This window comes from Cynara cardunculus (assembly GCF_001531365.2).
Source record: "Cynara cardunculus var. scolymus isolate 2C chromosome LG 3, CcrdV1, whole genome shotgun sequence".
NCBI classification, from domain to species: Eukaryota; Viridiplantae; Streptophyta; class Magnoliopsida; order Asterales; family Asteraceae; genus Cynara; species Cynara cardunculus.
In genome coordinates, this window is record NC_037530.1 from 21,331,126 (window position 1) to 21,354,323 (window position 23,198).

The 23,198-nt window shown below is 38.1% G+C and overlaps 1 protein-coding gene across 2 annotated transcripts; it reads right to left on the reverse strand.

Moving 5' to 3' along the window:
- Positions 1-1,267: 1,267 nt before the first annotated feature.
- LOC112508850 lies at positions 1,268-19,200 on the reverse strand. Of its 2 annotated transcripts, XM_025113653.1 has the most exons (6): positions 18,791-19,200; positions 18,460-18,587; positions 18,258-18,370; positions 1,811-1,996; positions 1,491-1,572; positions 1,268-1,413 (listed from the first exon to the last, which is right to left on the reverse strand). In XM_025113653.1, the coding sequence occupies exons 1-6, from the start codon at positions 19,111-19,113 to the stop codon at positions 1,355-1,357; spliced, it is 891 nt and encodes a 296-aa protein (XP_024969421.1). In that variant the 5' UTR covers positions 19,114-19,200; the 3' UTR covers positions 1,268-1,354. The 2 variants fall into 2 exon arrangements, with proteins under 2 accessions (XP_024969421.1, XP_024969422.1); XM_025113654.1 differs by lacking the exon at positions 1,491-1,572.
- Positions 19,201-23,198: the final 3,998 nt, after the last annotated feature.

The following is a 23,198-nucleotide window of genomic DNA, read 5'->3' on the forward strand; positions in this document are numbered from 1 at the left end:
TATATATATATATATATATATGTATGTATATATATGTATGTATGTATATATAGACTTGGGATCATGTAAAACCAATGATTTTTCGTAAGACCCGTAAGACCAATTCTGAACCTTTGGATTAGATCTACAATCAGAAAATCTAAACATCCATAAACGTCACGAGACTTCTCAATAATTACAAAATTGTCATTGTGCAAATTAGACCATTAGATCATTAATTTATAAAGTTGATCAATGAACATAAATTGGTCTTACGGGTCTCACGAAAAACCATTGGTCTCACGTGAACCCAATCCTATATATGTATGTATATATATATATGTATGTATATGTATGTATATATGTATGTATATATATATATATGTATATATGTATGTATGTATGTATATATTGAGAGAATACCCCAAATGAATTTGACTTTTCGTATGGTATTTCGTAGGAATAAAAGGATACATGGATAGCTTACAAAATCCATTTATGTATGTGAATGATCGTGTGAAAATATGAGTTAAAATAAGGTGCAAGAAGAAATTTGAACCCTTAGATCACTTTTATCTCACCCCACCCCATGAATCGCATTTGATACGAGAATTGATAGGGTGCATCTCGATACATCTCATTATTGTTGATCTTCAATTAAGATTAATCCAAGGGTGGAGATCCCTTCTTACCCTTCTCACTATAACTTCCATTCTCACCGAAACCAACCCTATATAGATACAAGGTTAGGTTTTGGTGAGAAAGAGAGTTAAAATGAGAAACGTAAAAAGAGATCTCTACCCTTAGATACACATTGGAATGTGATGCACCGAGATGAGGTGCATCAGATTAATACCCATATCAAGGGCGCTTGACATGTGGGTGGGTTTGAGATTGAAGATAATAAATGGTCCAGATCCCTTATTACAATTCTCAACTTAACGCTCCTTCTCACACGATCCTTCGCCATAGATATATAGGAGGAATCTTTTACAAACCCAACCATTAGTATAAACCATACAAATAAATTAGTTGAAATATTTATAAAAATAATGAGACTTTATTTTATTATTATTTGGATAATAATGGAAGATTATCATAGTCCGTTTACAATGTCTAACGGTTTATATTAAAAAAAATCGAGATATTCATTAGACTAGATGGACAGTTGATATTAGTTTGTATAGTTTATACTAATGGTAGGGTTTGTAAACAAAGCCACCCCTCTCTCTCTCTCTCTCTCTCTCTCTCTCTCTATATATATATATATATATATATATATATAACATGTTGCAAGTATTTCATAACATTGTTCCCTTAATTTTCCAATACTTACAAAATGAATTTGAATACAATCTTTGGTATGTTAACAATATCAGGAGCAGATTGGATTGGAGGCATGTATCACCATCTTCGTACCAATGATGTGAGCAACTGCAAAAGACATTAGACATTCTTTTACTCCTTTATTCTAAGTTTGTTCACATTTTAAGCCATGTAAAGATGCTAACTTATGTAAACCTCCGGTAACAAATTGGTACTGCACCCACGGAAAGAAAAGTTCCTACACAATCTCAATTCTAACTTGGAGACCTGGATTCAACAATCTCAAAAAGATTTAAGTATACGTGCGTGTAAGAAAACCAAAGCAAAGTAAACAAACCCAATAAACTCAGTAGGGTCTGTTTCAGTGAAGATCCCCGGGTTGCAAAAGCAAAAAATAGCAAGCGTAAAACAAGTGTGGTAAAGAGAAGATGATTATTAGAAGAAAATGTGAATTAGTTAGCCTACTTTTTTCCATAAATTACTGAAAATGAAAGTTACGACATACCTCAAATAGCTCAAATGCACTGCCACGCTTGTATATGTCGTTCTTCTTGCTCTTATCATCGACTAAAAGGTTGGATAGCAGTGCTCTCCATCCTACAAGTAACAGAGCGGTACTACCCATAGTAACCGCAATAAATCTCGTAGGAGGGATGTGACCCACACTTGCAGCCCTTATAAATATTCCCAACTGAAAAAGACAATAACTTGTAAATTATAATTATACAAGACTTGTATAACAGAAACAAAACAACATGAAAACAAGACTGGTGTTCTGTTATGGAGTCGCAACGTTATAACAATCTCGAGAATAACATTCAATGTTTTTGGTTCAAGTCCCTTAAGACGCTTGTATTGTGTTTCATCGTGTGCTTACCACCGGGAGAAAGTGTAGCATATCAAAGCTTACATTTCATTAAGATTGGAGTGTTTTGTATTGTATGTCGTAACTACAATAAAATTTTATGTTATTTTATACTACGGTAATTAGAGGATAAATGGCCTTCCAACCTTTGAACTTGTATAAATAGTCAGCCATGTGATTCAAGGAATAAACAGTCTCCTTTTTCGCCATCCTCTTTCATATCTTTCTGGTGCATACAAGCATGGCACGCTATGCCAAAATCCCTCTTCATCCCGTCTTACACCGTTACCAACATTCAACATGGAACAAAAGCCGCCTACTCCTCATGGGTGAACCTTTTTAAAGCGATAGATCCGATGTTCAAATCCTGAAACGAAATCAATGAATCTATGGCACTCTCCCCGAGCTGCGGCCTTTGAATGGAGTACGAGTCCAACACCATGAAGCTCAAAGTCCAAGGCCATCTCTCGATCGATGCCTATTGTCAACACCTCAAAGATCTCGTCGATCAACTTAATGACGTTGATAACACAGTTAATGAACAACACATGGTTCTAGAACTGGTTCATGAACTGCCTTTTAAGTTCGTCAATCAAAAGCCTGTTGTCTTTTTTATACCACCTGAAGCATGCTGCAATTAGAACAGCATCGGCATTTGGTATGGGACAGTTCGCAACCTCCATCGGCTATTCTCGTGCCCTAATCCGCTTCCCCAAACACCCAACATCCTCCCGGTCCCAAACCAGTCACGCAACAACAGAAATAGGGGACAAAACAACAGCCGGCATGGTGGCTGAATCCTTCGTGGTCTTGGTGGAGGCGGTCACAAATCAATGGAGACAACCATCACCCCTAAGCTAGTCCCCGACGGCAGTCTCCATGGCCAAACTGGTGGGTTGTATCCTCGACTCCTTATCCTACTCAAGCTGGCTGAACAATCCATGGCATGTAGGAACACACGGCTCATCTGGACAGCATACTCTACAGCCCTCGATCCACGATGCCTCCTCAACAACCTAATCAGATCCTACAACACACTAGAACCAACTGATTTCAGCAGCATGACCTTGACTCCACCCATGTCACAACAAATCCAGGTAATATTGCTCATCCTTCTAATGCTAATATTCGTTTTATTTGTGCTGGTAATCGTGTTTCCATTCTAGTTCGCGCAATTGGCTCCTCCGCCATTCCCTTACCTCACGACCGATTTCATCTACAGAACATCCTATATACTCCACATATTTTCAAAAACCTTATATCCGTTCGTCAGTTTATTAAAGATTATAATCTCTCCGTTATTTGATCCCAAATGATTTTTCTGTGAAAGGTAACCCTTTTACGGAGCAATAGTGTTGGCAAACTTCCTCTCGTGTCATCTCCATCTTTGTTCCTTGCCGTCTCCTTATCTGTCTTATGGCATAATCGTATCAATCATCTGAGTTCACCCATCATGAATAATCTTCGTCTCAGTTCGGCAACACAATTTATGTCATTCAAATGTCTTCCTTTTTATGATTCTACTTAAGTTACTTTACCACCGTTTAATATTGTACATGGCAACTTATGGACCTTTGTCGTACTAAGTAGAAGTGGATATAAATACTATCTCTTCCTCATAGATAACGTCACACAAAATGTATAGGTATATCCACACAAGTGGAAATAATTCTTACAGGTTTGTTCATGTTCAAACCCAATTCCAGCAACATGTCAAAAAAGACATGGGGTGAATTTGGTGTCTTTAAACAATTTGCAAACAACAATGGCCTCACCTTCTGGTTGTCGTGTCGTACATCCTCTCAAAATGGCAAAGTTGAAGGTATGATCCATCGTCTAAATGAACTAATACTCACCCTCCTTGTCATACCTGCCCCCACCCGGCATACTTCTACCACTCTCCCCACTAAACTTCTACACTTGGGATCACCCACACTCGACTTTTCTCCATAAAATCAGTCCTACAGTCATCTTTGGGTCTTCGGCTGCCCATGTTATAGAAACCCCTCGGCCACTTGCACTCACAAACTCAACTCTTGTTCCTCAGAAACAACCTCATCTCTTGATCCTCCAAAAAATGGGTCACAGTCTCACGGTCAAGTGTCGAGGCCATATACCTGTCAAATTCGGTTCACAATCTTCTACTTGAGCTCCACTTACCTGTCAAAACTGCAACCATGGTCTAATATGACAATTTGTCGGCTATCTATCTATTTATCTGGCAACCCAATTCAATACCAAGGATTTACTTTGTTCCTAAAAGAGTTCCAGTCAGTGCCATTCGCGTAATGCACATCCCTATAGAATATCAATACGATAACATCTTCATCAAAGGTCTAATGCAATGGCTTTTTACTAATCACTTGCTCCAAATCAAGACTAAGCATCCGCCCTCCTCTGACTCCATGTAAGGGGGTATAATAGGAATTGATATTGTAATTCTCTTGTGTATATCCTTTCCTTTATGTAAATCCATAAATATAGACTTGATCACCTGTAATTATAGTATCATTAGCTATCCATTCTTTGGAGATGAAATAGTCATCCATGTAACCTCATGTGACTCACGAAATAGACGGTGTTCAGATAAAACCCGGGAAAGCAAGGTTCTAACATGGTTGATACCATGATCATTGTTTCCCAAAATCCTATTTGCCCCATTTTGAAAGGGGGCTTATTTAGATTCTTAAACTTAGCTAGGCCATATTTTTCCTTCTAAATTGCTTTAACGAGTTGATCCAATATACTACGACGGTAACATTTCCAAAGCATATTTCAAGATCCAATGGGGATCACTTCCTTCATATATGTTCGCCTAGGACTTCTAAACCACCAAAGATTGTGTTGTCCGCATCATGTTCTGTAACTTCAACCACGTACACTTTAGTGGCTCTTGTGAACCACGAGCAACTTTTTTGTCTCTTCTGTTGCTTTCATGGCATTAGCTATAAGTTTGAAGGCAACTACATAAGTTGCCAAACTATAGATAACTTTGAGACAAAATGTTATGTTGCATCATGTGATCAACATTTGGTGATGAAGGTTCGGTAGGAATGGCTCATTCATTTGATGATTCATGATGGAAGGTGGACTCTCTTGTACAAACATTTTGGATCAAAGAACTCCGATACCAACATGATAGGAACCAAAAGTTAACACGTAAAGAGAGAGTACAAATTTTTTATTGAAAGAGAATAGGATATGTATCAAAAACTAAATTCTCCAATAATGCGTTGACAAAAAGGACAAACTCCAATACAAATGCTAAGAAGATTCAAAATGTTTTGCAATAAAACAAATGCTACTAAGGTATTTCCATACCACATATCCCCAGGGTAATTATTATGGAACATATGCTAGCAATAAGGAGAACATACAAAAAATGTTGAAAGTGGAGAAGTGGTGTCAAGAATGGCATGATGGATACATACCCCAACATATTAGAAGTTGGTTAGTGTGACAACCAGGTTTTCGGTTATACAAGTTCGGGGTGATTTTTGAAAGGTATTGATAAGTGGATGGATTTAAATTGTTTATGTGCTTAATTGTTTATATAATTCCACCGACTTAAGGTTTCATGTAGGAGATATTTGTTATATCTCATAGGAGAATGTGAATGTATGATTTTAAAACTATTAAACTCCACCGCCTATGAGTTAATTATGGTGGTATAAAAGTGAAAGATAGATTCATCTTATTTGTTTTGTTTTTGGAGAGAAGAAAAGAAAGAAAACCTCACCGTGTGTTTTCTTGTGTGAAATCCTACGTGATTCTGTAAGAAGAAGTTGATTCTGTGGTTGTATTTGGAAATTTCTGCTGTGTGAATTCATCTTCGTATACGTGAATATAACGTGAGTTTATGTTATCAACTTTCTTTATTTGGTATTTGAAATACTGAACCGGATGGTTCTTACATGAAAATGTGGCAAAGCTGTTTCTTGAAGTTGTTTTGAGTTTGATGATGAAACTGGGTTTAGAACTATAAAGTTCTTAATATGAGTTTCTATTATAAAACTTGTTTTGATGCCATTCTTGGCAAAAATGAAGGATTTTGTTATGGTTATAATTTATGTGGGAATAAGGGTGGCATATCAAGAAGATATGTACCTTGGGATAAGGGTGGCATATCAAGAAGATGTGTACCTTGGGATAAGGGTGGCAATTGTGAAATCTAGGTTTTGATTATATGTTTTGTTACCGCATCCATGGGATGCAATGACCTTGAGTTATCGCATCTATGTGATGCGAGGACTTAGGTTATTGCTCCCAATTGATGTGATAACGTTATTATGATGAGGAAGAAAATTGTTTATGACCAGAGAGGCTTTGAATGGTTGTACTTTTGAATTCAAGTTTTGGGTTGGTCTGGTTTCTGCATGGCTTTACTTCAAGTTATTTTGATAAAATGAAGGTTTGGTGAGGATCCAGAGGGGCTCTAGTTGGTCTTTATGTCCAACTAGAGGGCCTCTAACATGTCTTGACCCAGAGGGTGTGCATGTGCTATGCAGAAACTCTTTATCTTGGGAATTGAATTGTATGTCCGAGCTATGTGTTCGAGCTCTATATCCATGTTGTTAGTTCCAAGCAATTTTTATAACTAAAACCTTTTGGACTAAACCATTTTCATCTTCGTTTTTATGTTGGCATTTAGAGCCCAGAGCATAGTTCAACCAAAAGGGCTCTGGCTCTGGAGAGCCTCTGGTTGGCTTGGCCTCTGGACGGATTATTTTTATTTATTTGTTAAGTCCTTGAGAAAATATTCCAACCTTTGGTAGAGGACTCTGGTTGATCTTCATGTTTAACCAAAGGGACTCTGGTTGTATTCCAAATCTATTATTCTTTCAAAGTATAATTTATTTTTAGTTTCCATAAGCTCTGGTTGGTCATGCATCTTTATTTGGTCTTAAAAGTTCGAGACCAGAAGCTCTGGTTGGTACAGAGCCTCTCTAGTCCAGCAGGGCTCTGGTTGGCTTGCCTATGGATTCATTTACTTTTGGTCGATGACCAGAGCTTCTCTGGCTGGTCATGTGTTAAGCGTTGCTTTTGGTTAACATTGATTGGCCTTGTTTTAAGTTAGGCTTTGCTCTAGTTGGTGGACCATAGGAGCTCCTGTCCTTAAGGACCAGAGGAGCTCTGGGAGGTCTCGCCCTATGTGACACGAGGAAGTTTTATAAATCACTATATAATGCGGCAGGTTTTACTATGGGATAATTTCCAAGATATTGGATATTTGAATGCATAAAAAGGGATTTCTCACTAGACCTCAAGGTCTAACCCTCATTTTGTATAATTACAAATATGATTTTATAACATGTTTTGGTGATTTTCACCATGTAATTGCATAAAAAGGGATTTCTCACTAGACCTCAAGGTCTAACCCTCATTTTGTGTTTCAAAAAATGTGCATTGCAAGTCAGGTATTATCAAGGGACAAGGGAGAGGGGAAAATGTGAATTTTCCTTTTGTGCTTAGATGAATTATGAAGAGCATGTAATCTGTTGAGATGTACTAGAATGTTATGAATAAATTTGTTAACTACTTTTGTAATGTAGCTTGTTATATCTTTTTGGGATCGAATGTGTACTATTGTGTTTCTCGTTATATGAAATACATGGTTATATGCAAATGTGGATCTTGGGGTATTACAGTTAGTCCATGGCTTTCTTAAGGAAATCGGGAAGCACCACCTTTTTTCCCAATGAATAAGTGTCTAGAGGTGGATGCTTATCATTCATGTACTCTTTAAATCCCATTTGTAACAACCTATTATTAGGGTTAAAAAAATATATTAACTACCAAATCTTGTTAAAATACAAAATGATGATGGGCGGTGCCAAATCAAGGAGAAAAAAAGTATGATCTATTTATTAATCTATTGATGTTAGAATGCCGTATGATGGAATCGAAAGCTCAAGAAAAATGTAGGTAAGTTACAAATGATGTAAGGTTAAAAATAAATAGAACACATATTTAAGCAATTCGTATATTCTAAAGAAAATAAAAAAATAGGTGTTTATATTAAAATTTTGAAGTACATCATCCTATATAAAAAAAATTACTTACATTAAAATGTAGAGGTAAAATACACCATACTCAATGATGTAACTATTTTGTTAACGACAGAAAGTTCATAGCAAAATATATTAAAAGTAAATTATGGATTTGGTCCCTATGGTATTCGAAAATTATGACAACCCCTAAACTCGAAAAATTATGGATACAATCCCATGGTTACCAATTTTTTATGGTTGGAGTCCTCATTAACAGAGTCTATTAAACAAGTTAATCCAAGGGTAAACAAACTAAAATCCCCTTAGTTTGTCATTTTCCTACTAAAAATGAAAAATATAAATACTTATAATATAATATTTTTATATTATATATATACAAAACGCATATATATAGACCATACAACCTTGTCGGCCTCTCTTCAGTGAAACCACCCCACCGACAGCCTTCTTCCTCTACCCCCTCCTCCCTCCACCCCACTCCCCTCATCAATGTACTACCATTTCAACTTTATATATATATATAGAGAGAGAGAGAGGGGGGGGGGGAAGAATCATGCGAGAAGTTAAACATTTTGCAAGAAGGCGAGAAATTCCAATATCTATACTATCTTATTAAACATCTATACTCAAAGTCTTAAAGTCTTAATTTTTTTAATACCCAAAATACCCTTTCTTTCTTTAAACCATCCTTATCCTTAATTTTTTTAATAATAATACCCAAATACACCCATCCCTTCTCCCAACAACACGGCTTCCCTCCCCCCAAGATTCCTTCACCCAGCCTTAATTTTTTTAATCTATATCTATTCTATCCTTATGCATAGAGTACTCCAAGGCATCGATTCCTTCTCCATTTCTTTCTCCCAGACAGCATGCGGTTACTTCTCCGAGGCAGCATGCGGTTCCTTCTCCAAACCCACCTCCACCTCTGTTCATTCTTCTACTTATTTGGTTCATGGCAACCACGCATCGGAACCACTTCCACCGTCACATCCCTCCGCACCACCACCGTCAACTGCGCAACCACCTCCACTTCCACCCCTTTCAACTCAACCGTCGGCGACACCAGAACTGACTCACCTAAAGACCTAGACTTCACTACCCACCGTGTTCCGTCAAGTACTCCGAGTACACACCATGCCAGGACCAAAAAAGATCCTTGAAGTTCCAGAGAGACCGACTTATATACCGTGAAAGACATTCCTCGGAGAAAGACGAGCTCCTTAAATGCCGTGTGCCGGCGCCCGTTCGGTTACAAGAACCCATTTAAATGGCCGACGAGCAGAGATCTTCAAGGGACTGAGGGAGAAGTAAAGAAGAAATTTTTTACCTCTGTTGACTGTTGAGAAAAACCAGTGGAGTGAAYGTGTAGGGATAGGGAGAGCCGGAGACCATCGCTACCGGCGTAGCTGTCGCCGTCGCCGATTAGGGTAGGGAGAGCCGAAGAGGGAGTCGTATGATGTATCGCCGATTAGGGTAGGGAGAGCCGAAGACGGAGTCGTATTTTGTCAATAGGGATTTTGATTTCTGAGTTGGAAGGAGACGATAAGGCAAATACAATGGGCTGGACGCATTCTCTAGACTAAATTAACAGGCCAAAGTTGTCTGCTTGCTTTATGTGCTTCTCTTTCACTTCTCTCCATATGTTCTTTTTGTTACTCTCTTCTTTTCTACATATTCCACTACTTATTTTAATTATAGTTCCCTCTAATTTTCATTAATTTCAATTCATTATATCTAAATTATAAATCTTAATCAAAATATGGATGTAATATTGGTATCCGTCCCCGGCCCCATCCTCGGCTTGAGCCAAGCGGGGATCCCCATCCCGTTCCTGTCCCCGGGACCCGATTTTTCAGGGAATCCCCGATCGGGGCGGGTGGACCGGGTTACCCGACGGGTCGGAGTTCATTTTCATCCCTAATCTGCATACCAAACGCACCCTTAATGAACTTTTTATATCCCGCCGCATTGCGCGGGTAGACAACTAGTCATATATGATTACACACTCCTTTGGGTGTGTTTAATCATATATAATTAAGCTTGTGCATCATGAATGCAATCATATATGATATTGTAACTTCTCGCTTTCTCGCAAAATGTTTAACTTCTCGTTTGAACATGCCCCTATATATATATATATATATATATATATATACACGTCGGCCTCTATTCGGTGAAACCATCCCACTGATAGCCTTCTTCCTCTACCCCCTCTCCCTCCTCCCTCCACCATTTCAACTTTATCTTTTTTTTCTTTGATTTTTTCTATAGCAACACACAACCCATTTGGGAATGCTAACCATTTGTTTAAACCGATGGGCTCGAAGATGATGATGGGGCAAGAAGGTTACGACACAGGCTGTGGGTTTCCAAGCGGGTTGATGGTTGTAGAAGATGGTGAGGGGGGAGAGGGAGGGAGGTTGTAGGTTAAAGCTCTGGTAAGTTGGGGAGGAGAGCGATCAGTGTAGGAGAGTCATAGTGGGAGAGGAAGAGATCGATGTAGTGATGGTTTACGAAAAAGGGTTGGGGTTGTAGAGCTATGTTGTTACTACAGTCAAAATTTGAAACAGCGGTCAGGACCGTGATTTGATATACCAGTTATCGTGATGGTAAGGCGGTGGTAAAAACGATCCACGTGTAGCGGTTCATGTAATCATTACAATTATATATAAATGTATGAATAGATGCATAACATAATATATATTTTGAAGATGAACATTAGAACAGGTGAATAGAAGAGATGCAATTAATGTTGGAAGACAATGTTGTTGTGAAGAGAAGATGCAAAATATTTGAGGCTGTAAATCTATTTATGAAAATTACATGTATTGAAAATTTGGACATGCAATTACTAAGTCAGTCGATGGCTTTAGTTTTTAATATACATCTCAAATTTGTTGTGATTAGTGAACTGAAGAGTTGAAGGAGCTTTGGAAGACTACGTTAAAGAGTCCAGTATTGTCTTGGTTTGGTTATTAGATTTGGGAATATAAATTACATTTGTATAATGTTAAAATGGGTAGAAGTGTATACTGTAACTAAGATCCATCGAAATGGTTTTGTTCTAAATAATATCATGTTTTTAACTAGATCGCTTCCCCATGGGTTTTTTTTAATATATATTTCCAACTTATACAGATTTGAATTGTTTTATTTTAAATCAAGTACGTAACACCCTTCGTTATCTCAGTAAGATGGTGGAATGTGGGTGTACACCATTCATGGTTCTAAAAGGCGCCCCACCATGGTATGGAATGCGTCTCTGACACCAAGTTCCTGTGTAAGTTGTGACACGTGCATGGCTTTTTTGAGGCGCACTATGGCGCAAGTTCTAATAGACATGTTATTTGAATTTTTTCCTTGAAAATGTGCCCTACTTTTCATTTTTACGTTGTTATGAGCTCTTAATATAACACTTTATGTAAGCTATGTATATGATATCAATATATTAATATTATTTTTTTCTTATGTTTATATTAACAAATTTGTTCAATATCATTGAGTAACAGTTGAAAACATGTCAAGAACCAAGCTAATAGACCAAGGAAATCAAAGGAAAATGCTATTACAAAGTTTGAGTAAATTTCCAGATACCTAACCATCTATGACCCACCTGCTTACAAAATTAAACAAGTAACCGACTAGTAAAGTAAATTCCGTAAAGGCACTCAAGGAGGAATCCTTTGTGACGCAATCCAACAGGCTTGCTACTGATTTATTTTTCCCACCTCTGTGGTCCCAACCTTATTTTCCTTACTGCGAGTCGAGTCTTCCTCCTAGAATAAGTTAATTTAATTCGTGGGTGCATGACATTACCCCTCCACCAAAGAGTCACCTTGTCCTCAAGGTGGAAATTGGGAAATGCATGTTGGGTGGCAACCATATCCTCCCAAGTGGCTTAGAACTCCTGTAAATTCTTCCATTTTAACAACGCCTCCAGTTTCTGCCCTTCTTTTGATCGGACTCCCAGTAGGGCTTCGGGTTCGACCACCCATTCGAGATCTGCATTGATGTTGGGGGCATTGTTAGGGGCACAGGTTGTTCTCCTTGGCATGCTTGAGCTGAGAAATATGGAACAGTGGATGAACTTTAGTCATAGTAGGCAATTGTAGTTTATTGGCGACTGCCCCGATACGCTGGACAATCTCAAAAGGTTCACAACATCGGGCAGCCAGCTTCTAAAATGTTCGGTTGGCCAAAGTTTTATGGCAGTACGGTTGTAATTTTAAGGTAGACTTGATCCCCGACATCAAAGGTTAAGTTTCGTCAGTGCTTATAAACTTGAACTCTCATGGCTGCTGACTTCATAACAAGTAAGCACGAAGCTCGTCTAACACCGCACTACGTTCCATCAGTTGTTCTTTGAGAGAAGACACACCCGTGCTACTAACCCCTAGGCACCCGATGTAGGCATGGTGGGTCTCGGCCATATAACGCATTGAAAGGGGTACAATAGGTGGATGAATGATGGGACATGTAGTACCAGAATTCTGCCCACGGGAGCCAGTGAGCCCATTTGTACGGGCTGCCACTGATGAAGCACCTCAAATATGTTTCCATCGATTTGATAACAACTTCCAATTGTCCGTCGATCTATTAGTTGTAGGCCATGATGTGTAGCAACGAAGTCCCTTGGAGCCGAAACAGTTCCCTCCAAAAGAGACTCATAAAGACCTTATCCTGGTCAGATACAATGGAGGACGGAAACCCATGGAGACATATAAATTATCTGATAAAAAAGGTGGCTACTGATTAAGCCGTGAACGGGTGTTTCAATCCCAAAAATGGGCGAATTTGGCCAAACGATCAACGACCACCAGGACTGTACCCGGGAGAACGAGGAAGGCCCTCTATAAAATCCATCATAATGTCTTCCCATACCTGACATGGTATGGGTAGAGGTGGAAAAAATCCGGCGTGGTGAATATTGACAGCCTTTTGTTTGGAAGGTGGCGGAAGCCTGCACGTATTTACTATTTAGTGACCGCACATTTCATACCCACCCAAAACCATTCTCTTGCTAACCGCAGGTAAGTTTTGAACTATTTGGAGGTTCCCCCCCCCCCAATCACGGAATCATGGTATCCATGCAACAGTTTTGGTACGAGTGTCGAGGTCTGGGGTATGACTATTCGGCCCTTGTATGTTACCCGACCTTGCATCACCATGAATCCCACGTGCGACTTCCCTTCATTCTCGATGTCTTTCTTTATTATGAATGAGTCGGCTGTTATTTCCATGTCTAAGTCTGCCATGGGAACAGTCCAAGAAGACACCAAGGTGCCCAATTCTACCTCTGATGTAAACTTCCTGGATAGCGCATCAGCTACCCGATTCATTACACCGGGTTTGTATTGTATCTTAATATCATAACTTAGCAGTTTACCAATCCATTTCTAGTATTCTGCCCCCACTTCACGTTGTTCCATCAAATATTTAAGGCTACGTTGGTCCATACGGATGATGAAGTGTCGCCCTAAGAGATAATGAAATGCTATAACAATAGCCATTAATTCGCACTCATAAACCGACTTTAACCGGTTTTGGGACCCCAAGACTTGGCTAAAATATGCGACTGGTCGAGATGCATGAAGTAAGACCGCTCCTATCCCACTTCCCGAAGCATTTGTCTCTACAGCAAAGGGTTGGTTAAAATCCGGCATGGTCAAAATTGGAGCTTTAGTTAACGCCACTTTAAGCTGCTAGAAGGATTCTGTAGCAGCATCTGTCCACCCAAAGGAGTCCTTGAGTTGTTCCGGGAATGGGGTGGCTATTCGAGCATCCCCCCCCCCCCCCNGGCGGATGAATTTGCGATAGTAACCTATGAGGCCGAGGAGCCTACGTAGATTCCTTAGATTCTTCGGAATGGGTCAATCTACCATAGCCTTAATCTTTTCGTTGTCTACTGCACACCAGCCTCTGAAATCACATGGCCTAAGTAAGCCACCTCCCTCTTTCCAAACTCACATTTAGTCGGATTAGCAAAGTTGATGGGTCGCCAGTAAATTCAATATTGATTCTAAATGTTTCCGATGTTGCTGATTTTGGCTATAAACTAAAATGTCGTCAAAAAACACCAATACATATTTTCAAAAGAATGGCCGAATATATCATTCATCAATGATTGAAAGGTAGTAGAGGCATTGGTTAGGCCGAATGGCATAAGAAGGAACTCGTAATGTCCCTCAGAAGTTCGAAAAGTTGTTTTAGCTACATTCCCTTCTTTCATCCATATTTCGGTATTTGGTGGTATCCTGACTTAAGGTCGATCTTTGAAAACACACATGACCTATGTAGTTCGTCCAGTCGATAACCAGAATGGGAAACTATCTGGAACCGCAACACTGTTAAGGGTTCTATAATCGACGCAGAACCTCCGAGAGTCGTCTTCCTTTTTGACCAAGACTTGGCTGGAATAGGCGTTGTTTAAGTTCTGGATAATTTCCCCACTTTAGCATGTCCTATATCAGTTTTTCCATCTCATTCTTTTGCGCATGAGGGCAGCAGTATGGCTTATTACTGATCACGCTCACCCCCTTTTCAAGTTTAATCGCATGCACTTTTTCCCCATGTGATGGTAGTTCACCCGGTCATTCAAACACCAACTGATAACGGAAAAATGGTGGTGATTCAACAAATGATAAGGTTGTGAACTTCTTTCCACGTGGTTTAGTTGTACCAATTAACCTCGACCCTCCTTGACAGTGGACCAAATCATGTTTTTAAGAGTCACTCTAGACTTTCCCAACGAGGGGTCACCCGAAAAAGTCACTGAAATTCCATTTACAAGGAATCTCATGCTCTGCATTTTCCAATTGGTCGTGACCGCGCCCAATTTTTCCAACCACATAAATGCCGAGTATCACATATGAATTGCCCGACATGGGAGGAAGTCCTCTAGCACCTCTATGCCTTGTAATTGTAACAACACCCCCTTACATTCTCTCATTCCTTGTACTATTTCTCCTGTTCCAACTAATATACCAAACTCCCCTCTTTGAGTCACGTGAATGCCTAACTCCTCGATGACTGACTTTGACAAGAAATTGTGAGTGGCCCCAGGGTTTATCATAATGACGACCTCATGTTCTTTTGTGGTCCCCAAAAGTTTCAGGGTCTAAGGGCTAGTGATCCCCATAACCAAGTTCAAACAAATTTCAATATGATTTACTTCCATGGGTTCATCCACCCGTTCAGCATCACCCGCCTCCTCCTCATCTTCCTCCTGTGCGAGAAAAGCGCTCAATTCCCGATGACAGCATCAATGCGCCACGTTCCATTTCTCATCACAACGAAAACAGAGTCCCCATTCCCTCTTCTGTTGGAGTTCTTTATCGGATAATCGTCTCACTTCCCCAGACGGTTTTGATGATGTATTCACGGTTGTGGGAATGATGGAACTCAATGGCGAATTGGTGCATGATCCCGAGACCGTTTGGGACCATGTCAAACCCAAATTCATTGAAGTTGGGGTAATTCAGTTGGAATTTTAGATTGGGAATGATGGGGAGATTCTTGTTGTTGGATTACCGAAACCAAACGAATTGGAAGCGTACCCTTTTCGTCCCCCTTCCGATTTGGACTAACTTTCAACTTTTCTTCCACATTTGAGGCTAAGGCCATAGCTTGGTCCAAGGTTCGTGGCCTAAAAATCCTGACCTCGGCCCGAACATCAGCTCTAAGCCCATTTATGAACTAGCCCAGAGCGATATCTTCAGATACATTCGTTGACGGGGCTAATAACTCTATGAACTCACGCTGATAATCCAACACAGTACCTAGGTTAGCGACAACCATTGCTCGTGAAGGGAGCCCGACTTGGAGGGGTAAAATTGGCACAACAACAACGAATTAAGTTCCTCCCACCATTTCACCGGTCATCGACGATGCTGCCATTGAAACCAGAGGAGAGCGTCACCTTCGAGGGCTACGATCGCAGCCTCTATCTTATCCTCTTCAACTGGTAGAATCCAAAGTACCTCCCCATCCTCATAATCCAACCGTCTGAATTGATGCCATCAAATAAGGGCATATCGAGTTTCCGGTATCGCCAATTAAGTCAACCTCCTCCCATCGTTGCTCCTCGTGATCCGCTGCTTGAACTAAAACTGCCCACAAAAAGTTGTCCGTTGTGGGATTGGGTGGATTCAGTCAGAATAGTTTGAACCTCCTCTTGAATTGACGAACGGCGATTGACGTTTTCTTCTTATATCGATGAACGAAGGTTGACATTTTCTTCTTGTATCGATGAACGGAGGTGAACGCTTTTCATTGATCATTGATCATCGGCATTTGCTCATTGAACTGTTGTTCTAAGGCCTTCTAGAGACTGGTGACAGAGTTACGTATCGTTGCCATTTCTTCTTCCATAAAAACCAAGCTTTGATTAGTGGTTGGTAGTGCCATGGTTTCCTTAGAGAACAGTGGTTCTGATACCAATTTGTCAAGAACCAAGCTAATAGGCCAAGGTAATCAAAGGAAAATGCTATCTGGCAAATTTGGAATACTTAGAATAGCAAATTATGAAGAGGGCTAGCATTCAGGAGAGTAGACTCTCCTATTACAAGGCTTGAGTAAGTTTCCAAACATCTAAACATCTACAGCACCTGCTTATATAACTAAACAATTAACCGACTAGTAAAGTAAATTTCCCAAAAGGCCCTCAAGGAGGAATACTTTGTGATGCAATCCAACGAACTTGCTACTTATTTATTTTTTCCACCTCTGTGGTCCCAGCCTTATTTTCCTTACTTCAAGTCAAGCCCTCCTCCTAGAATAAGTGAATTTAATGGGTGGGTGCACGACAAAACATATACATAAAACTGTATAATAAATACGAACTTGCCTCCTTACATAACGCCTTGAAAAACGTCATGGCCTCGTCGCGGCTCCTAAGGCCTGACCTCACCGTCACGACACCCCTTATGCCATTTATTAGAACCCAAAAATAAACAACTTCAGTTTACCCATGAGCAGAGCCACTTAGGGTCAAGGTGGGCCCAGGCTCACCATCACATTCTATTTTTAACAAGAAATCAGTTTTATTTTTATTAATCCTCCTCCAACAAGAACTCCATCATCATTACTTTTGTAACATTTTATAAATATTAAAATATTCATTTTTAAATTATGTTCAAAAAACTTTACTTTAATGCTTTATTGGAACCCAAGACCCAAGTAATTATGAAGCACCAACTCGCTATCTTGTTTGATGTTTATTAAATAGCTTGATTGCTTATGTCATTTCTTTTGTTCGCTTATTTGCTTCTAATTGCTAACCTATAGACATAAATCTCCGTTTCAATTTGGATGATTTACATCAATCCATCTTCCCATCATGAAATGGAAGTTAGAATTGTGTTGACAAGTGATTCTTACCAACCACAAGATTTTACTATAAACATGATATAGTTTTATGTCTCCTCTTTAAAATTTTCTAACTTTTGTCACTACTGAAGTTTTGTCTTTCTTGTTTTTGTTTTTAGATCTTAAATATTCACATTCTGATATTTGAATAAGGTTGTATACTTCTAGTAAACTAAGTAGTTTAACTTCTAACAATTAGGGAAAAATACTTAACAAAGAGAAACACAATTATGGTTTAGTGATAGAAGACTAACGGTGATAGTTATAAACAAATTTGTAGAAATCAACTTAGACAATCTTTTTGCAGATCTTGGATTGCAGAGTAGGATTTTTATATATTTGTTTCTTGTTTATCTTATTTATGAATTGGCATGATAACATTAACAAGGACGAACTATAAACCCAAATTCTGGCTCCGGCCCAGGGTATACCACTGCTCCTACTATCCCACCTTTACAAATTGTTCAACTACATGCAGTAACTATTTCCATCTTACAAATTTTTGCTCAGGTGCTCCAACTAAAGTTCATTTGCAAGCAAGAACAAGAATCTAAGCAATGCAAGCTGGTACAATGAAAGCAAATAAATAAGTGGAAACAGTAAGGAAACATATATAACTACCAATTATGAATGCTTTCTTCCCCAAAACATAATGGTTGTACCTTTGGGAAAGGCAAAGAACAGAAGATGCAAATAAAGTAACTTACAGGAACACCCAAAGCCCAAGACTTGACAGCAGCGGTAATGGCTTTGCTCTTACCATTCACCCCTCGGCCATCTTCTCCATATCCCCCAAGAAAATAAGCACTTAAAAACCACCCTGATAAAAGTCTATACCCGTTTTACCATACCATGAACAACTATCATAGCTAAAACTTAATAATAGTTTGAACAGAAGGATAGTCATACCAGCAATAAAAGGGTCAGCGGTTCGCAAAGTTTCAGCATCAAAAACTGAGAAACCATGACTAAACCTTCCTATGGCGGAGAATAAAAGTATCGCCAACACATCTCCACCAGAAAGTAAAGCCACATGGCTGAATTCACAACGAAAAAACAGTGAATAAGAATAAAATCAACATGGGAATTTCAAATTATAAGTATAAACCGTTAAGCACATGAACATCCCACTTCTCACGCAATACAAAATTTCCATCAAATTAAGCAAGAAAAACAAGAATTCTGCTCTTAACCCAATACATGCATAGAGAAATAGAAAAAACGGAAAAAAGTAAATTACCCCCATCTCCTGAAACGGGAATTCGTATCGGGTTTTTCAAATTGGATGACGCCTTCAAGAGGAACATTTTCTTGGCTGACGATGGAGATGGGTTGGTCTTCGGAACCGGTGAAAGAAGCGGTGGCGGGTTTCGATTTGTTTGTCACATCAGCATTGACGACTACAGTTCTGAGGATGGATAAGGATGTGGTAGTAGCTAAGAATTTGGGGCGGCGATTGGAGAAAAGAGGCGGAATCGGGTGGGTGAACTTTGGGGGATGAAGCGTTTGTGTGGATAAAGTGGAAGCAGCTCCGCCGGCGACCTGACTTAGATGCAGATACATTGTTTCAGTTTCTTCACCGAGGAACTCGTCTCCGGAATTTCCTCTAATCAATTTTCAGCCGTCCGTCTCTATGCTGGTTTCTTTCTTGTTTTCACCCAAAACAAAAGAAGAGTAAATTACGTTTTCGGTCCCCGTTGTTTGTTGAAGACTTCTATTTCGTTCCTATTTTTTTTAAAGTATGATTTTCATGGTTGTGGTTTATAATAGATTGTTGTTTGTTTTTATAATTTTCAACTTATTCTTGTTTTTATCCTTGTGGTTTTTCATTAATTGTTATTTTAGTCCATCATATTTATAAGTAATGGTGTGCAGAAAGTCCATCGATCAAATTTAAACCGACCGATTCAATTAGAATCGATCGGCCATAATAGGATATCCATTGTAATTGGATTGGAATGGATCCAAAATTTCAACATGCAAATTGGACCGGTTGATTTCTTGGATGACAAGAATACAATAAAATTGAACGATAAAATTCAATGACCATCCCAATTAGAAATCTAACTAGCATTCAAACTATATATAATTATTAACATTTTACTATATTGTTTTTTAAGTGATATTTATACGTAGTGGTTTCTAATAAATTAAGAAAATATATGAATATTTGGTTAGGTCAAAAAGTACACGAGATGATTGAAGATTGAGTTGTGCAGCTTATCAACTATAATTGACCATTCGAAATGAATAACGTAAATAACAAAGACATAAGATGTTTTGGTAATGCGGAAAACCCCATTATTAGACCCCGTCATTCTGATTTGTAAAAGTATGAAAAGGCTTCAAATGTGGAAGTCCAGATGCCTCATTAGGAAGAACCAGAGGCCGTAACTAGAAGAACATCTTGGAAAAACAAAGCCATTGGCCTCCTTCTGGACATACCTCTGGATTCAACTCTCTTCAACAATGAACAAGTGTCAAATGCATGTGCTACAACCATTTCCACCTAAAGTTTGTTAGAGCATTTTTACATGTGGAACCTTTCCATATGATTTAACTTTCCTCTTATAGACTATAAATTAGGATTCATGTTTAGTTCATTATAAGCTTTTGAATACACTTCTCTACATACAATATTTACGATTATTACGACCAAACCCTAAAGTGTAATTCAGATCTTCATTCAATACATATGATGACGATGGTGATTCAATCATTTTGGTGATATTCTTACAATTTCTCATCATTAATTGTTATAATTTGTTTTAGATCTTATTTGCTTTCGCTTAATATATCATTGTTATGATCTAATTGAGAAATCTGGAACCAACAATTGGTATCAAAACATAATTGAATAGCTATAATCAAATGATCATTTCTAGTTTTTGAAACAATTTCTAATTTTCTGGGTATTTCTTCAAATCCATGTTTCTCGAGTTAGAAACCCTGCTTTCACAATTTTTTGTTTAAGATCTAAAATCCTGTGATTATAGTTGGTTATTCAATTTTTTGAAGAACAATTAGTATTGATTTCAAATGGCAAATTCCAACTGGAATTCAGCTTATAGTGTAGGATCTCTTACAAAACCTCCAACTTTTTAAAAAGACTAATACCCTCAACAGAAAATATGTATGGTTAACCTCTTTGAAATGATGGATTGTGTTGGTCCCAGATGGATCTATAAGATTTTAAAAGTAACAGTTTGTAGAGGAGGGATGAATACAAACACACAGATATTTCACTTTTTAAAATTCTTTATTAATAAAAGAAGATCAATACAGAATTTACATATATTTACAGAATAAAATAAGATACAAAACTTATCTAAAACAATCTAAGGAACACACATGATACATAAAGCAAGGAAGAAAAGACTTGGTAAAAGAAGAAACAATAACTTCACTAGTGAAAGAGCTTGGTATTTTTCACTTAAAGTCAATGTAACTTCGAAAGGTTAAAAAGTATGTTCTTGTATGTGTCTCTCTTCTTGGGTATTTGATGATCTGAGATCTTGTTAGGTTTAAGTTGTGCTTAATCTTGTATTCAAGAGTTTCTCCATTTTGTAAATTTAGTCTTTAAAGCTTTGTTGGTATAAATAGTTTTCCTTGTAATTTTAGAGTTAGTTATAATTATTTGTAATCTTCAAAGAATTTGAATACAAATTCTTTGGTGAAAATTCTCTTTAAATTCATATTATGTTCTTGATTGATTTTAATCTGATTTCAAGATTTGGGATTCTTATTTGGTATCAGAGCAAACTTGTAGCGATTTTGATTAGAAAATCTGCATAGAATTTGAAAAATGTGCACAGAAATCTGGAAAATTGCACATATTCTGACTGTTTCTTCATGTGTTCTTGAGTGTTCTTGATCATATTCTTCATTTTTCATCTAAAATCATCTAATCTTTGTTGTTTGATCTTTGATTTACTGCTAATCTTGTGCGAATTATTGATTATAATCATTGTGTTCAAACAATTTGTGTAATTGATCGATTAATTGTCAAATTTTGAAGATTTTTTGGAGTTTCTGGAAAGTTACTGTTCGTATAAAAAATTCATAAATTTTGTGTGTTTGATCGATATTGTGCTGTATTTTTTTGTAGAATTTGTGTTTGTCATTCATCGCTCATTGAAGATATTCATCGAGCGATTTATATTTCAATCCGGTCATTGAATTTTGCTTATTGTCCGAATTAGTGATATCCGAACATTGAATATTGTTGGTTGTTGTCCGAATTTGTTCATATCCGGTCATTGAATTGTTTGTTATCCGAGTTTGTGGAATGTGGTCAAGTTTGTTGATTGTGTTAAGATTTGTTATCCGAATTGTATTTTGTGTTTGTGATTGATATTGGGTATCCGGTAAATACATTGTCCCGATTCATTTATATCCGGTGAAACCTTCATCCGGATTCAATTGTGAATATTCAAGTGTTGCTTATTACTTTTGTTAATTGTCCGTATACGTATTTCTTTTGGATAAGAATTGTCATTTTAAATCTAAGTGTCCGGAGACACCTTGTCCGGAGACACTTCGTCCGATAACTTGATTTGTTTGATAACATCATCTGGAGACATCATCCAGAGATATTATCCGGGTGGAATTAGTGTGACCGTATTCGTGTGCATGATAATTTTGTGTGTGAATTTTTTTTAATAAAGTCTTTCGAATATTAATTTTTTAATCAAAATCTTGAACTGCAAAGATCCATTTTCTTAGATCAGACATAATGAGTTCAAAAGAAGCTATGGCAATTGGAACAAATACAATACCACCTGTTCTTTTCAGAGGTGACTAAAACTAATGAGAGATCGTTTTCTGAATCTTATTGAGAGACAAAAGGAAGGAGAGTTGATCATGGAATCACTTATGGATAGTCCAGCTGTATTCTGGAAGGAAATACCAGCAATACCAGAACAAAACAGACCATCTGAAATTGTGGTCAAGGAATTAAAATCTAAATACAGTGCTAATGAACAAGCCAGAGCACATGCAGATGTACTGTGTAAAACATATATGATGCAAGCGTTAACTAATGATATTTATACAAGTATTGATAGCTATAAATCTTCAGGAAATAGTGTGTGGAAGCAGATTGAAAGAATGATGATCAATTCCAAGGTAGGTACTCAACTGAAAGTTACTAACTGTATCACAAGCTATGAAGAGTTCAAGGCTAAGGAGGGAGAGAGTCTTGATGATGTGTATGATAGGTTAACAAGACTTCTAAATGAGCTCACCAAGAATGAAATCATAAAAACAATGATTGAGATCAATGTTAAGTTTCTAAGGAATTTGCAGCCAGAATGGAAACAATTTGCTAATAATATCAGATATAACAAATCATTATCTGATATTGACATTCACGAGGTATATGAAACATTCAAGCAGAATAAAGATGATGTGATGGAGATTAGAGACCTGAAGAGAAGAAGAAGAAGAAGGAGAAGGAGAAGAAGAAGGAGGAGAAGAAGGAGGAGAAGGAGAAGAAGGAGGAGAAGGAGAAGAAGGAGAAGAAGGAGAAGAAGGCGAAGAAGGAGAAGGAGAAGAAGGAGAAGGAGAAGGAGAAGGAGAAGGAGAAGGAGGAGGAGGAGAAGAAGAAGAAGGAGGTGAAGGAGGAGGAGGAGGAGGAGAAGGAGGAG